This window comes from Anopheles moucheti, chromosome X (genome assembly GCF_943734755.1).
Source record: "Anopheles moucheti chromosome X, idAnoMoucSN_F20_07, whole genome shotgun sequence".
In the NCBI taxonomy this organism is placed as follows: Eukaryota; Metazoa; Arthropoda; class Insecta; order Diptera; family Culicidae; genus Anopheles; species Anopheles moucheti.
This window is the reverse complement of record NC_069142.1, coordinates 13289316-13306181: the sequence shown is the minus strand read 5'-3', so window position 1 is coordinate 13306181 and position 16866 is coordinate 13289316. Positions and strand designations below refer to the sequence as shown.

At 45.0% G+C, this 16866-nt stretch overlaps 2 protein-coding genes across 2 annotated transcripts; one reads left to right on the top strand and one right to left on the bottom strand.

Annotated features, from left to right (window-relative positions):
• The first annotated feature begins 3376 nt into the window (after positions 1-3376).
• Positions 3377-11840, top strand: LOC128306643 (synaptic vesicle glycoprotein 2C). The gene is made up of 7 exons (XM_053044212.1): positions 3377-3473; positions 5123-5570; positions 5645-6002; positions 6445-6886; positions 8646-8802; positions 10341-10468; positions 11127-11840. The coding sequence occupies exons 1-7, from the start codon at positions 3377-3379 to the stop codon at positions 11162-11164; spliced, it is 1668 nt and encodes a 555-aa protein (XP_052900172.1). The 3' UTR covers positions 11165-11840.
• A 1057-nt stretch (positions 11841-12897) lies between these two features.
• On the bottom strand, positions 12898-15046 carry LOC128306775 ((Lyso)-N-acylphosphatidylethanolamine lipase-like). The gene is made up of 4 exons (XM_053044387.1): positions 14737-15046; positions 14544-14611; positions 13823-14474; positions 12898-13745 (listed from the first exon to the last, which is right to left on the bottom strand). Exons 1-4 carry the CDS (start codon positions 14823-14825, stop codon positions 13445-13447), a joined length of 1110 nt encoding a protein of 369 aa, XP_052900347.1. The 5' UTR covers positions 14826-15046; the 3' UTR covers positions 12898-13444.
• Between the last annotated feature and the right edge of the window lie 1820 nt (positions 15047-16866).

Genomic DNA, 16866 nt, shown 5'->3' with positions numbered 1-16866 from the left:
AATGAATTTTTCAACCTCGTGTGCGTTTCAGCATTCCAGATCTAGCCACAATGTTTCTGTAAGCCGTAGCCAAGGTAAAGCCTTAACTAGCTCAGGGAGCAGCCAGACCCAAACCAATCCAGCCTTCCGGAACTGCCAACCTCAAAGGAAGATGCCGTGGCGATTCGTTCGATCGTTAAGTTACGCACGAGAGGACTCGTAGATAACGGTGAACGTTTCTTGCGATTGGCTACCACTATTAACTACCCCGCAATAGGCAGGCTGTGATGGAGAACGGTACGGAACCGTATCCCAATATGGCGAACCAATTTCAATGAGAATATGTTACAGGTAGCCCAAATAGCCTGAAACGTTTGAAATCGAACCATAACGCTGCTAGAGGGTTGCTTAGTGAAAAAGCGAACCGTGTGTGAACCTAGGGGCTGCTTAAACCGCACGCAGCGCACGATGGAACTATTGAGTTCCAAAGTAGTCGGTTAATGGTTCCCGATGGAACTATGTGGTTTTTTTTGGAAGCACACGGTACTCGATGGAACTTTGTTTACAATATGATAGCTCTACTGTCAAATGACGGCTCCGCAAACGACGCCATCCGTTTCGGGAAGTTGTAAGTGAGAATAAAATGGTTTTAATCCGCGTAAAGGTGTATTAAGTCAACGTGCTGGATTCCAATTCGCATCTGATTCATGAGTACGATTAAGGATGAGGGTCCTCCTTATGTACTCCAGTCATCATATCCTTGCGATCGCGAGGTTATCTGCTCCTGCAACATAGTTCGTAGCGCATACTCTTCTGTAATTAAGGCTCACGCACTACGGCAAAGTTCGTAGCACCCGCTGATTAAAAGTGGTAATAATTGGCATTCGTTTGTTTTGTTTTATTGTGTAATAAAAAGTCAACGATACATAAAAACATATATACCATTAGTTTGCAATAATTTAATAAAAATCCGAAATAACAATTGATACCTAAATAGACAAAACATGAAAAAGAATGTACACGAAAATGTTAACTTTTTCCATTTAGATTGGTATCATTTATATATGTATTTTGTAGGGTGTGACGTAATAAAACTAAATGGCCGAATTAGTAAAGTAGTTGTCCTGTTGTCTCTGAAAACCCCTAGGTTCGATTCTCATAAAATGATAATTAATAAATAAGAAAAAAGAAACATAAAGCCATAAATATGAACAGCTTCCACCGTGTAGTCAGGCATTCACATTTTTTGACGTTTTGGCCGAGGGCTGCTTAAAGGTTGCTTAAAAGTTCGCGGAACTTCAAGGCTGGTTATCTACTGCAAACGACCTACTTAAAGATCGATCTTTAGCGTTGCCAAATTGGCTGCTTAAGCAAATCTGGCTACTTGGGAGCAGACCTACGATTAGAATTTACTTAATGTACTCGCTGGGACCGACGGAATAGTAGCCAAACTGACTACTCCATATACAAGAAGGGAGATAAGCTAAAGTGCAGCAACTACAGGGTTATTACGGTTGTGTTGAATAACGCCTACAAGATATTCTCCCTAATACTAAAAGATCGTCTTGACCCATTCGTAGCGAAAATAGTTGGACTACCAGAGCGAGTTCCGATCAGATCAAATCTTCACCATGCGGTAAATCGTGGAGAAGATGGCGAAGCAGCAGTTCCAGAAACATTTCTACTGCAAACCAAAATCAATAGACTTCCAATATTCACACACGCCTCTGAGATATGGACTTTGACCAAAACTGACAAAACCCTCCAGAGGAAGGAAGCGCGAACTCTGAAGAATTTCTGGCCCCGTATGTGCGGAAGAACGATGAAAGAGCCGCTGAGAATAGTCGAGCATTTATTAGTTATTCTCGTTGGTAAACGCTAGCCCTATTGCAATCCCTCCAGAAGTGTTTCAGTCATCCTATTTCCCTGGACACCGTCGGCATCGGCTACTGTTTAATCGACACCGTTTGAACTAGCGCTAGCGCAAACATGTCGCAAAGAGCTGCGGTGAAAATCACAGCAGAGAACAGTGGCTGGACACACTCCCGCCGTACCCGTCTTCGTCGTTAAGATGGTGCGAGCCCGTTATGTTTGGATATGTGTGCCGGATCGGATGCACACTTTTTTGATTTATTGCCCATTTATAGATAACAGCACATCTTGCCATATTTAATGATGCTGCTGTTTCCCGGGTACTGTGTGGTACGCTGTTGCCACTCCAGCGACATTTGCCATCCCGTCTGTTCGTTACATCTGCCAACGTTGTGACCACACGTTGCCCCCATCACCCCCTTTCTTGGGTTGCCCTTGGCAAGATGAATCGTGTGTTGGGTAGAGAAAAATAAATACAAACAACAACATTTATAAAAAAAAACAGACTGCAAAAGGGCACCGGTTAGGCAGTTGCTTTAAAACACGTTGACTGCCACATCATTCGTGGGTGATAGTAACATTTCCTAGGGGGCACACCATTCAATTTTTGGGTGATGACAAAAGCGCTCAACGTACCGTGTACAAAACACACTAATAATATAAAAATACAAATACGGACTGCGCTCTAAAACAAATCACCTTTATAAAATTGTATGTTTTACATAAATAAATGAGATTCATTACGTAAATACTTGGTTACTTAGGAGTATAATTAATGGTGTAATGCTGTAACGATCCTTTGACCGAACCTTTTTACTCCTTCGTAAAGAATGCTTTCGGTGACATGCACAAAACCTGACAATAAAAAAATAATTAAGCATAATCAGAACGGTTCAATAATACGAATATTTGTGTCTGTTTGAATTGTTTGTTTTTGTGAATAAAGCTCGTACTTGTTTTAAGAATAAGGCGAAGCGTTTCTTAGAAACACATATGAGTAAGCGGCACTAGCTCTATAGCGATTACCGTGGACTGACGAAGAATTTCGCTCAAAAAGGCAGTCAACGTGTTAAAATAGAATGAGTTTGCCAGCTTCAGCAAATAGAAATAGAGCGATGTTTGCGCCGGGACTCGCACAACCCGTGGGCACGGTTTCTCGTAATCGACCCCCAACCATGTGCAAGCGTCGGTAACTCTTTGTCGAGGTTATGCGACGTCACATTCTTGGCTGATTGTTGCTGTTTTATGGCAATGCTATAAGAAAACTGTAACTTTGATTACATGCATCTACTGGTATGCTAGTCATTTAATTTCTCCTCTCAACTTCAGCTTCTTGATAACCAATTGGGGCAAACTAACCGAGTTTACACGCATTGCACTAGTTTCCTTCGGTGGAAACGATAATTGTTGACTTATCGAACCGTTGATCGGATTCGGAATTAAGGGGGGCACGACGCTCTTCCGGTACGCTCCGATCGTTGCCCCATTAATCGAACGATCGCTTGATAACGTCAGCATGCGCAACATGTCTGCCACAGTGCCACTGTCTAACGCCTACACTTTCCTACGCAATACGCACAATGCACAGATACGCTTAGAACGGTCACTAGAACCAGCGCACAGTAGGTACCGTAAATAAAAGCGCGTTATATGTGAGCGCTAGCATAAAAATAAACAATTCATCTCGCAATGAATTTAGCTCGCCTGAACAGAATGCAAATATTACTAATGTATATTTGAAATTTATACATTAGTGTTCCATTTTATTATCAACATGTTTCGATTTATTCGTGTTCGCTACTCTAGTTACAATGCACGCACTGTACCTCCCGCCGTTGTTTAGTGAAGACGCAGGCGACCCCACTTGTCGACGGTCCTCAGTGAATGGCACACTGTTTACAAGAGGTTATCGGGTTGTGGGAGCCGCAAGGTAAGGAAGTTACCCGTGGGGCTTAGCTAGAACGCGTAAGTCATCCTTTATACTGCGGCTATCCGTGTCGGCCGCGCGCCAGTACAGTACGGGACGCTGACACGACTAGGACCGTCCGCGATCGCTTGCAATTGATCCGTGCACTGGCTTTGTGCAGTGTTATTGTAATATTTGTGAAAAAAGGTGACTATCGGAGCTATAACAATCGCACAAACTCGAAGCCGAACGATGCGTCAATCAGAAGAGGATCAACAGAAGACAGAAAATGGTAGGCGAATCGAGATAGCATCTTTGCACCTTCCACCCTCTCTCCGAAAACTCTCCCGATATTCCCCCAGCAACCCAACAGTGAATTCTTTTAGCTCGAGGATCTCGGCTTTGGTGGATTAGTGAGGAATCACAAGCACGTGCACTGTCATCAAACCGTAGCCCAGCAGGCGAAAGTGGATTGGTTTACAATTGTTTACCGTTTTTAAGCAAAAATGCAGTGACCAAAGTGGCCTGGTGATAAGTTTAAGGTTGTTTGAGCGTCTTATCTTACGCGTCAGCCACTTACACAGTTGACCAGGTTGTACAGATTATTGTAATTTTAACTAACTCAGCTGGTTAGGAATTGTTTGGGCGCTTGGAATCCGGTTGGCAAAGTAAGAACATCTGGGAAGAGTACATACAATACCCTCTGTTATAAAGGGTGTCTCACATCAAAAGCCTCAGAGTTTGTCATAATACATCCGGGGCTACTGTTCTTCACCACCAAGGACAAATTTGATGTTCAGGTGACAAGCGATCTGCCCATGAGCTCAAACAATGTAGTGCGTTTTCGTTAGGTTCATTACTGATGCGACAGTAAACCTGGAGATCTACCTCAAGGAGAGTCTACAGTAGCATCTGAAAGCCTGAAAGCCCTACAATCTTGCTAAGAACAAAATGGTTTGGGTTAGACCATGGGCAAGTTCTATTAGACAGATCGTTATCAAAAGGATCCGATTGTGTACACGCTGCTCTATGTCATCACAGCTTATTCTTGGAAATGATTTCAACGAATTACCCATTACGCTCTCAATCAACAATACACAATGCCACAAGCGACATCAATCAACAACGGTAGTGAGTTGGAGTTCAGAAACCCAAAGTCCCTAGAAATGTTCAAGACAAAGTGCGGAGCTTCCTGGATCAGATGTATGGCCGTGACGTAGAGGCCCTTCGGATAGAACCGAAAAGACTCGAGCTTGAACGTAACCAGATGTATCCAGAGCCAAGAGCCAAGTTATCCATTCTACAATTTACCCTAGTTGACTGACCACTTCCTTCTTTCTATTTCTCCACATCCTTCCGTTGCAGGTACTGGGGAGAAACGTAAACATTCAGAAATCGTCATAGATCCGACACAAATTGTCACGAATGGGGCGAGTAGCCCACCAAGCAACACGACGCACACGTACAGTGAGGCACTCGCTGTGGTGGGTCAGGGCTGGTTCCACACCATACTGCTGGTCGTTACCGGCCTCTGCCTGATGAGTGTGGTCAACGAAACTGTCAACGTGGGCTTCATAATTTCCGCAGCCGAATGTGACCTGAACCTCACCTTCAGCGACAAGGGTATACTGAACGGGGCCGGGTTCTTGGGCGTGGTGTCTAGTTCCTACGTTTGGGGCTTCCTGTCGGACACCTGGGGTCGCCGACGAGTGCTACTACTAGCGACGACCGGTGCCCTCATCACATCGATCCTCTCCACCTTCGCACCACACGTCTGGGTACTTATCGGAGCACGGTATCTCGTTGGCATCTTGTACGTTTTTATCATCTGTCCGCGGTTTGGTGTCCCCCACAACTAAACTCTTCTATCCTTTTCTCGCGTAATAGCGTATCGGGCAATGCGGCGACGTCGTACGCGTACCTCGCAGAGTTCCACGGTGAATCCTCCCGCGCGAAGGTGATCTCCTGGGCCGCCATGTTCATGGCGATCGGATTGATTTTTCTACCATCGCTCGCCTGGCTGATCATACCGCTGGATGACCGGTTCGAGCTGTACCTGTTCGGCATGCGCTACGCCATGTGGCGCATCTATCTGCTACTCTGCTCGCTCGATCTGATACTCATCATCGCCGGTCTGCTGTATCTGCCCGAGAGTGGAAAGTTTCTGCTCACTAACGGCAACCGGGAGAAAGTGGTGCAAATTTTGGCCAAAATCTATCACCTCAATCAGGGCAAACCGGAGCACGTAAGTTAGAGACGGCGGCATCTTGTCTACGGCCCTCGTTTGGTTGTGTTGGCTTCCGATGGGAATACCGACTACCTATTCCGGGAGCGGTGGGTAACTACGGAGATCTACGGGAACTGAACTGTACCGTACCGAAAGTGATGATGAACCGTCGGTAATTGGACCTGGGAAAAATATGGGAAAGCGTGTAACGCTTTGCCAAATAACTCGCGCCCAACGCAAACGGCTACAGCCGCACTTCTAACGCTAATGAGTGGGCCCATTGTAACCCGGCGCAAACTTCCCATGTTCAGACGCATCCCGCAATCCCCGCTAATTCGCTGACGTTTCGTATTATTCATCTCTGTTTCTTTTCTTTTCCTATTTTTTTTGCTCTTACTCGTCTTTTCCCTTTTGTTTTCTGGCGTTCCCATCAACTCCAACACGATCTCCAACCGCCCAGACATTCCCCGTCAAGTCGATCACCCTGGACGCGATAGATGCGGCGTATGCCGATGAAATGCAGCGCCGGTCCAACCTTGGGCTGCGCTACCTGTGGCAACAAACCGTACCACTGTTCCGGGCACCATTGCTGTGGCACACGCTAAAAGCATCCGTGCTGATGTTCGGTCTGTTTGCCACCTCATCCGGCCTGTTTCTCTGGATACCGGACATCCTTAACACGTACGTCCAGCACGAGGACATGCAGCTGTGCGACGTGATTGCGCTGATGCACGCGAACAAAACGGCTGCCCGTGCGAACGAACCAACCGCTGGCAGTACCTGCCCAATAGCGATCAACGCGAACATCTTTCTGATCACCTCCGCGATGGGTGTCATCTTTCTGGCGTGCTACATCCTGAACGGTTTCATCATCAACCGAGTCGGCAAGACGACACTGCTCAGTAAGTTGCTAGCCAGCTCTCATCTCCCGCCCGGGCACCTGTGTGCCACATCTTTCGACCGACTCAACACCTTCATTTCATTATCCTGCGTAAAGCGCACCGCAAAACAATAGAAATTGCCTTTCTCGAACACCTTTTTTTGCGACCGGCCGCGTAGGGCGTCGTGCGAACGGCCATAAAATCGAACCATTTCTAGACAGCATATAGTAAAGGAAGCAGAAATAACATATAAAAAAACACACACACGATGCTCGTTTTGCGATACTGATGGCCATGTGCCAGCAAACGCATAGATCAGTGGTCTTCAAAGTTGTAAGAGCACACAGCCAGATATCAGTATCAGAATCTTACCCAATAATGGTAGTGGCATCAAACTTCATTGACCAGTGCTATATTGGTAGCGGGGCCAATCTTTACACGACAGGACCGGTCCATAATCCCATCCGGACCTGTCCTTCGTACGCAAGACTGTCTATCCAACTATTGGTAAAAAATCTATCCAGCTACTGGTAAATAAAGTCAATGAAAGCCATAAATGGCAGGCTTAGACCTCTTGAGACTTTGTGCCCTTGTGAAGTTTGTGAAGAAGGCCTCAATATATGGAGGAGTTTCTCTACCTCAGTTCCAAAATTTGAGATCAGGTCATGTCGCTCAACTTTCAGGAGAGTGGAGGATCATGGAGAACATAGATAGACATCTTATAAACATTGAAACAAATTGATGAAGTTTAGATGAACGTAGAAGCATTTTTTGATATTGGATCTCATCAGATATTCCACCTTCAACTTACTTACTTATCAGGTGCTCTTGGCCTGCTGTAGCCAACCGGTCACGGTCGAGCGTCAAGTATTCCATAATCCCTGGCTTCCTGGTGGACTGGCATCAACGCCATCACCCTATCTCAGTTTAGACCTACCACGCCTCCTCTATCCATGTGGACAGACCTAAAAACGGTCTGGATAACTTTACGGTCTGGGTCGACTGGAGTCATTCTCATGGCAAGATCAGTCCACCTGGTGAGACTAATTTGCTGTACAACAGTGAGATCGTCATTCTAACGGCTTTGGGATCAAGACCATGTCTCTGAATTTTACAGGCCTTAGATAACCAAGACTGTCGACCTTAAAGAATTTAGAAGAACCAAAAGAACTCACTATCTACACAAGCAGAATCAGATCAATATATTTTTATACAACAACCATAATATAGTTTGAATGTCAACTACAATTTACGACGAATGTCAACTACAATTTAGGATGAATTATTTTGTTGGATGGATCAAAGGATTCCCGAGGAATTCTTTTGTCTCCGGATGAATATTTTTTTAGCCAATAGCTAATATGAAGAGGCTTTAAGTAAGGAAAGTGCCTCAGCACCACACATTGCCGACCACTGACATAGATGCATTGAAATATCCCCACACACATACAAACACGCACACTTCCTTTCTGCTATTTTCCGCTTTGCACCAGGCCCGGCAACGCCTTAATTATAGTGATCGAATCCGGCACATACGTGCTCCCTTTTTTCTCAAACCACCCCGTGGCTTTCGTTGCACTTCCCGCTCCACGCAACCACGTTTCAGTTTTCCATTCCGCGGTGTGTCGATCGCTTGTTGTTGATGCTTGTTGTTGTTACACCTGTGTTGTTTTTCTTTCCCCCCCCCCCCCCCCCCCCCCCCCCATTGCACGATACCTTCATCAGGCGGTTTGCTAAAGTTGCTACGCTTTTCTTTTTTCTTCCCCACTGTTGCGCACAGACGGTTGGTTTGTGGTGTGCGGTATCTGCGGGCTTGCCGTACTGTGGACTTCCGATTTCTATCTGACGCTGATACTGATCGCTGCCTTCGTCTCGTCTGGCTGCCTCGGTGGCGTCCTAAGTGCAATATCGGTCGACCTATTTCCGACTAATTACCGGTAAGCATTTTTTCATTTCTGTCCTTCTTTCTCTCTTTCTCTTTCCGTTTTCCCTATTTCTACACCTTCTACTTCCTTTATTATTTTCCATGGTACATCCAACGCACCAAGCGAAGATGAACGAGGTGTCGATTAGGTTTAGGTACGCTTTTAGCCTTTACGTCTATTGCCTGCTGCTTCCGATTAGCCGCGACTCATCATGCACCTGGCACAGCCCTCTGCTCGGGCGTGTGAGTTTGTGTGGCCTCAGCTGAAAGCGGGGCAGCAGATTTTGCGACGAGCATTAGCATCGGTGGAGCACTGGGAAGTCAAAATTGCAATAGCAGCAATCATCGGTTTGGCAGTGTGAAGTTTCCTCTGCCAACGAATTCGTAATGCGTTTTTCCACCAGCAAGATTTCCCTGCTAATTCCCCGCTCCCGACACTTCCAGCACGCATGTCTAACCGCGCGCGTGTGTTTGTATGTGTACAGCTGATTTTAAATCAACGTACCAGTTGATCGAAGCGTGTAAAAACGGTTGGTAGATAATTGGTTTCCTCACCTATCACGGGAAATGGGCAGCCTGCGCTAGAGACCCAATGTATATTGATATTTCGGCTGTATCTCTCACTGCCCTAGTGATTATTCACTTCCCGGGGTTTTTGAGTTCGACAAAGTCGTAGCCAATCCTGGGATTGTTCCTGGTAAGACCCTTAAACCCGCTATCTTCCTCAATGTTCTGGATCTTTTGAAAGTTGGCGTCGATGCTGTGCTATTTCTAGCGAGTTGCAATCGAAAAATCTTCCTGAGTTGTTGAAAATGGGAAGTATTCCAGAGGTTCTTCAACACATTTTACTATAGCTTGTACAAATTCCAAAAATATCTCAATACCGTAAAACTGGTATTGGGTGAAGCTGATCCAGATTCATGAATCTGAATGAATCCTTGCAGTGAGTTGAATGAATCAGGATTCATGAATCCTTTAAGATTCCTGTATCATCTACGTTTGTGACCCCCACCTACTGCTACCATTCCGCTTTTAACCTCCAAGCGGCATGATCCGGCCACTGCTGTGAGGATTCATGACTCTTCGCAAAAGATTCATGAAGCGTAACACTACTCAAAACCCATGTGTATGTCTTCCTACTGCCACAATGTTGATTTAGTTAGGCAGAGGAAAGAAAGAGTTGATAGGGGAGGTTAGGGAAGGGCGGAGGTTCAAAATCGAAAGAAAATTCCCTTCAAAATCTCCCCCCAGCAAGTCCCAGCCGAAAAGTGCCCCTTCATAAACCTACTGGAAATAATTACCATCATTTGATCTCATTTACACAATGTACCACCACGAATACTTTCTATCTTTACCCCGTTTTTCTTCTTCTTTTTCATCTTTTTCTTGATTACTTTCCCCCGCCCGAATCGAAACACGACCGGTAAATCTTTAATTCATCATTCACAACAACCGCCCCGGACCTGTCGGTTAACCTATCAACGTACACCGCGCGCGTGTTTACATCACCGCCCTTCCGGGTTTCATGGCGCAAATCGCAAAAACAAATAGGGCAATGGCGATGTGCCTGATTCTGATGACCGGCCGGTTTGGGGCAATGGCCGGCAGCAACATTATCGCCTATCTGCTCACGTATAACTGCAATCTGATCTTCATACTGTTCGGCGGCTCACTGCTAGGTAGGTAATCGTGCAGCCTTCTTATACTTTGGTTGATGGGAAATGCTAGAGGCATTCCGTAAGGCTTGATTTGGCGAACCAAAGCAGGCGGATATTCGGGGGTCTTTAATTCTGCAAATATTAAACACGCTGCAAGAACGCAAACGTAACGCGGCCGAAGAAGAAGGTCGGAACAAGGCGAACGCAACATGTCACTGTATGCGTCACGCACCGTCAAAGCCAACGGCATAACGGCCAGCGTAAGCTGATGGTGGTCAGTGAAGCTGATAGCCATCGGTATAGCCAGTGCCGTTACAATTTCAAATCAACTCTCACCCTTGCTCGCTTGCCCCGTCCGTCCGCATCCCGGAGTGCCTTTTGCCATAGCGTTCGAAGCCGAACCCCGGACCAACGGACCGCGTGTATCAACAACCCTAACAACTTGCCGTACCAGGGCTTTATGTATATATCTGTGTGGATATATATATATTTAATTTCATTTCTGTGTGTGTATGTGCGTGTGTCTGCGATCGGTTTTTTTTTTCATATCTTCTCTATTATATTGCCCACTTTCTACTCCCGTATGTACTGTATGCTGTAAACTGGATGATCATAACCTTATCAACGCCAACCACGGATTTCTCTACTGCGCGGCAATTCGTACGCGGGAACCGCACAGTTTGTGCTCTAATTGGAGCAACCTTAACGGAAACGTGACAGAAAACTATTCCAAAAATGTTGAATTGCTGCCACCCGGTTCCGGCAGTGTCCGGCCACTCGTGTGTGTGTGTGTCGCGGGCTGATCATCCAACCTGGCCCCAACACTGCTGAACGCTGCCAAGAGCAACATCCTACGCGTTCGCTGCTGGAAGAATTGTCCGTGCGCTTTAATGAGTGGTCTATCAAAACCTACGAACCAAAACCAAAAACGAAAAGAGAAATAGTCGGGTAAGGACATTCTTGTCACACTGTATTAGCTAGCCGGGGACAGCCGTGTCCCAATAAGCCACCGCATCCAATGGAAACCCAAACCAAAGTCGGGATCGTCGTGCTGTCGTTGTAAACAACCAGGAATGTACACACCGAATATGGTGCGAAACAGAACAAAACAAACAAACAAACAAAACAGGAAAATAATAAGAGACGAAAGCATTCATAAGGTACAGTGCTATCGTCAAACTAACCGGTTGAGGTGGTTTGTTGCGACTGCACCTAATATGTGTTTATCGGCAATATTAGAGTGTGCCAATTGAAACTATCCAACGTACACAATGGAGGTGTAGCACCGGAGGCAACAAAGTAGTAATTATAGCAGGGATTCACTTCAAACATCAATACCGTAGCGTTAAGACATTTACAAGTAGCACTCAAATCTCCGCCGCTATTTCTAGCAAGTGGCCCGAAGTGTCTGCGAATCAGGGAATAAATCAACGTGCCAATGTATCATCCATGTGCTACCATGTCGTTTGCGTCTCACGGTCATACCAGTCGGAATATCCAATCCCAAGATCATGGGTTAACCATACACCCGGTGCGTATAGGTACTGGTAGTAATGTTTACCAAACCTGCATCAGGCACTAATGATGACATCCATTCAATGCTAGACAACATCGATTTCTCCGCTGTACAAAGCCAAACCGTACCTCAGCACGCACGAATAGTTAACCCGTCCGGTCGGCGCATTGGCAAGCAATAATTTTAATTATGATCGATACGCCATGCCATGCAGATTTAATTATTCCAGTTCATCTGTGATCTGTCTGTGTGCATCCTGGCGTGTTTTTGGGAGGTAGAGTTGGAAAGATTGCCGGGAAATCGGTAAGATTCATGTTGGAGAAACCCAGTCATCTGCAGTGAGAAAGTTGATTTAATTGATTTAGTCCACAAGTACGTGCGTTGTCGATAAACTTTAATAATTACAGCCGTGTTAGGCAGTTGTTATATTGTTGCTATTGCTTGTCAACTTAAGGATTGTGGTCAGATTTGTATTTGGGAGTTTTTATACACATCCAGAGCGTATCAAACAAACATTTCGATTTACTCCGTTATGCGTTAAACATCCGTTAAGCGAGATTTTGCTCATTGAAAGGGTTATTTTAGATGCATTTAGATGCGAAAACTCGCTGAAAGCGATACTCGTTTAGAAGGACTGCGTTGAAGTTCTATAAATGTTTTTGCGTCAGCTATTAATATGCTTCCTATGACTAAATTAATTTTACTTACCGTTCTGAAAGAGCGACTCCGAACGAAACTCATAATCTCATTTTCTGGTCCTGGTGTTAAATATTCCCTACTAACATAACCTTGAGATACCGATACCGAAAGCATTCGATAAGGCATATCTCGTGTGTGCGTTAACTTACACTCCAACACCGTATTACTGCAACAGACGGTTGTCATCACAGAACGATGAAACGCAGAACATTAGCATTTAACAGTACTATGTACACACATGTTTAACGATATGTAATGCCTTACGTTTCTATTACTTGTTACAACTTTACATAACTCTAGCATTCCTGACGTTTGATCACTCAGCAAGGCGTCTCGGCTCGGCTTTCAATACTTACACGCAACTACAACTACAGTAGCGGATTTAATCCGCGAAATAGCACAACAACCACACTAGAACATCTTACCGCACCTGCTGTCGAAACTTCTTTCCCAACAGCGTCGAGCATCATGACAAGGCGATTTTCTACCTCCCCCGACACGTGTCCGGAGAGGCTGATACGGAACACGGCTAAGCAATTGCTACGTATGATGTCATCAGCGAATGACCAATCACTTTTCATATCGTACACTCACATTATGCGCACCGTCATCTGCACGCGACGAAACAATGCACGTTCAACCAAAAAACCTGCCTGTTATTTGGAGTAATGGATCAATGGATAAGCAACCTGTTATGAAGCTCTAGAATGTCAGGATGTAGGCGGAAGAAAATTGCCCTTTCTACCAGGGGACAGCAGCTGCAATTCAGCGCTGGGCTTCTGTTATTCCTCTACCTTCTGCACATTGTCCGCTGCGCGGCAGGCTTCATTGACCATTTGATTGAAGGCGTCCGCATCGTCGGCGTATATGTGATGGCCGGATCCTTCGATAATTTTGACATTTACAGAACTGTTCACCTCTAGCTGATTTACGATGTCGGGTGGGCTGGTGTTCAGCAGCCAGGACTTGGAGCCGTACAGTACGGTGATCGGCACGGTACTTTTTATCTCGCCGATACGATTAAGCATCGGATTTTTTGCCCATGCAAAATCTTGCATCATCGTATGGAAAGCACCTTCACCACTGTGGAGTTCGAGACACATTAGTTGTGGACGCATTTGCCAATTGCTTAATACTAGCAGGTAGTTTCAATTACTCACGTTGGGTTCTGAGAGTTGCATTGATGGATATAGTTTGATATATCCATTCCATCCGTAATGATGGGCGAGAACTTCATCACAATATCCTGCCGGAAGCGGTTCACCAGCGACGGTCCGTACGGTCCAGCGAAACGTATCGGCCAGAGTGGATTCAGCATCTTCGAGACGGCAAAGATTGGTTTCAACCAGAACCGGATGCGTACGTTGTTTTCGAAATCTTTCGGCTTCTCCGGCATACCCCACGGATCGGCCAGTATGAGTTGGCGCAACCGGTCCGGATAGGAGAGCGCGTAGCTGGCTGCGATAAAGCCACCCATCGAGTGGCCGAGCAGTATAATCTCCTTCAAGTTCATCTCACGTCTCCATTCCTCTATAGATTTAACCAACTGCTTCTCCACCACCATCGGATCGGACGAAAAGCGTGGCCGGGAGCTGCGACCGAACCCTAGCACATCGATCGCATACACTGGCCGATCTTTAGCAAGTGCATCTAAATTCAGCACCCAAAGTGCAACGCCAGCACCGAGTCCATGCACCAGCACGAGCGGCACATTCGGGGATTCTGTGTTAAGCGAGAGCGTCCATACTTTATCCGCTTCACCAACACAATGCCCCACGTCAACGAAGCTCCCACGGTACGGTGTCTTGAGATCTGGAACGTTCGGAAGAGTTCGAAGTTAGTTGCATCACCTACAATTTACAAGCAATTCGTCATGCTTACAGGAAAGGATCCGCTTTTCCAACGCGCGTAACATGTCGAAGGATGTACCAGTCCACCAGTTGCACCAACTTTAACGATAAACAAACAAAAAACACTGCAAATTAGCATACGCAAGTAATGACTTCGAATGATATTTTTCCTATCATCGACATCTGGCAAGTGCAAGCGCTCAATTTCCGGCCGCATGGTTTACCTTTTATCCTTTGTAGACAGGGACGAATCACTACTACCGGCTGCCTTGTCGAATGCTGTTGTCGTCGTCGTTGTTGCTTCAGCTGCCATTGCCGGTTGCTTTCGCTTGTTCCCTTGCTGAATCACAACCGCCCTCTACGGTGCTTGCGAATATTATGAAATTCGAAGTCTCATCGTGCTGTGCGGTGAACGTTTCTTGTCCAAACGAATTACGTGCGACGCAGTATTATGATATTTACATTACAGCTTCCTAATACGCTCCGTCTATACGTCGTGGTTTGTTTCCGCTTCATTGTGTACGCAACACAACACCCGCGCAATGTAAGTTCCGCCTAAAATTGACCGTGCATTGTAATCTATCCAAAACAATAGCATAAACGTACACTAGTAAGCAAACGCGCATGTGTCTGTTCTGAATTTTCATTTCTCTAACATTTTAGAGAAGTTGTAAAATTTAAAATGAATCGTTATGAAAATTTTTGTAATAATTTACTAGTAAAAACATTCATTTTAAGTTCTATTTCTAGCATTTCTAGTGAGCTACAAACAAATTGTTTTCCAGCATAGAAAACAGAGATGTCAAACCCTTTTTTGAGCTTCGGGGTAGGTTCCTTCCAGTGATGATTCACATGCTTATTTGGCTGGGTCGAGTCGAACTACAGTAGATGTTGTTTGTTGTGTAGCGACAAGACTTGTTAGCTAGGACACGAAAACGCGACACCTAGGGAGAATTTGGATGAACTGTTAAAATGATAGTTGGGAAGTTGTTAGGTCAACGGGAGAACAATAAGATCCTTGTTTGTAGGAGAATCACCAAAACAAAGGGATAGCGAAATACATTTCGTGGAATAGGCGAACAACGAAAACACAGACAGGATCGAGCACGAATTATGCGGTGATAGAAAAGTTCGAGACATGGCCAGCACAATATAAAAGCGGTGGCATGTCCGAACAAAGTTAGTTATCGCTCTGCACTCCGACGAGCAGTAAACGTTTTACACTCCGACGGGGAGATTCCAAGTCGTGGAAAACGTGTGGCACTCAACGCTACAACCAGGAAGGATAAATAAAATTAGGATCGAACTATCGGTTCGAGATATCCTAAAGTTGTTTATATAGAGACTTTGAACTGAGCAGCTACATTTGCCTCTGAAAAACTACAGTAGAACATTGCACTTACTACCATAGGTTAACTAATTTTGAAAGTTTTTTGATCAAACGTTTTTTGATAGTAAAGAGCAGGCGAGCTTCATGAGAAAGTATATCTCTCGTCCCATGATATTATGATCTCAATTCCGGTTCGTCCAAATCGGATTATATCGGGAATCGGAAATAATCAAAGTTCTCAAAATTCCTTGGTGGGTCGTATGTTTGACATCACTGAGGACGTTTATTATGTTGGGGATAGTCACAGGGTGCATGAAAAAGAAATCGCCTGAAACTGGGCATGAGTAAAATCATCTAAATAAAATAGATCTTTTTGACCACACTGTTTCAACAAATGAAATACCTACTTTATGTTAAAACCTATAACCACATAAATGTTTCTTTTCATTATGTTCACTTTTTCATTCAATTTTTGCCAAATATTGTTCCAAATACATCCATTTCAAGGTAGTGTGTGGCACTTCAAAGCGACCGTTTGTGTGTATGCGTGCGCCTGTCGGTTGTATGCGTTTGTGTGCGTGTGGAATTTACATTCTCTCTCTCTCACACACATCAATTAGAGAGAAGCACACATCGAATAAAAGAGCAGCCAAAATTTATATATATATACATTATAATGCAGAACTTTCGAGAACAAAAGCTTTACTGCGGATAGAGCAACTTTTGAGCATGGTTGTAAATGTATTGTTGAGTAATTTTGATTTATGAAACTACATTTCGGGAAAACTAATTAATCACTCACTCATGATACTATCTCCCTCGCCCATTTTCTACACTTGTGTGCGTGTGGTCAAATCACGCAAACGTTCAGGCAATAATAAGAACAAGCAAAAAAGGATAAAAAATATAGCCATGAGAAGAAGATGAAGAGAAAAACGCATCTACCAATGCGATCGCATACGCACTCTCACCGTCTCGTTGACAGCCTCCGACATGGGAGACAGAGCCAAAAAGAGGTCTGCCG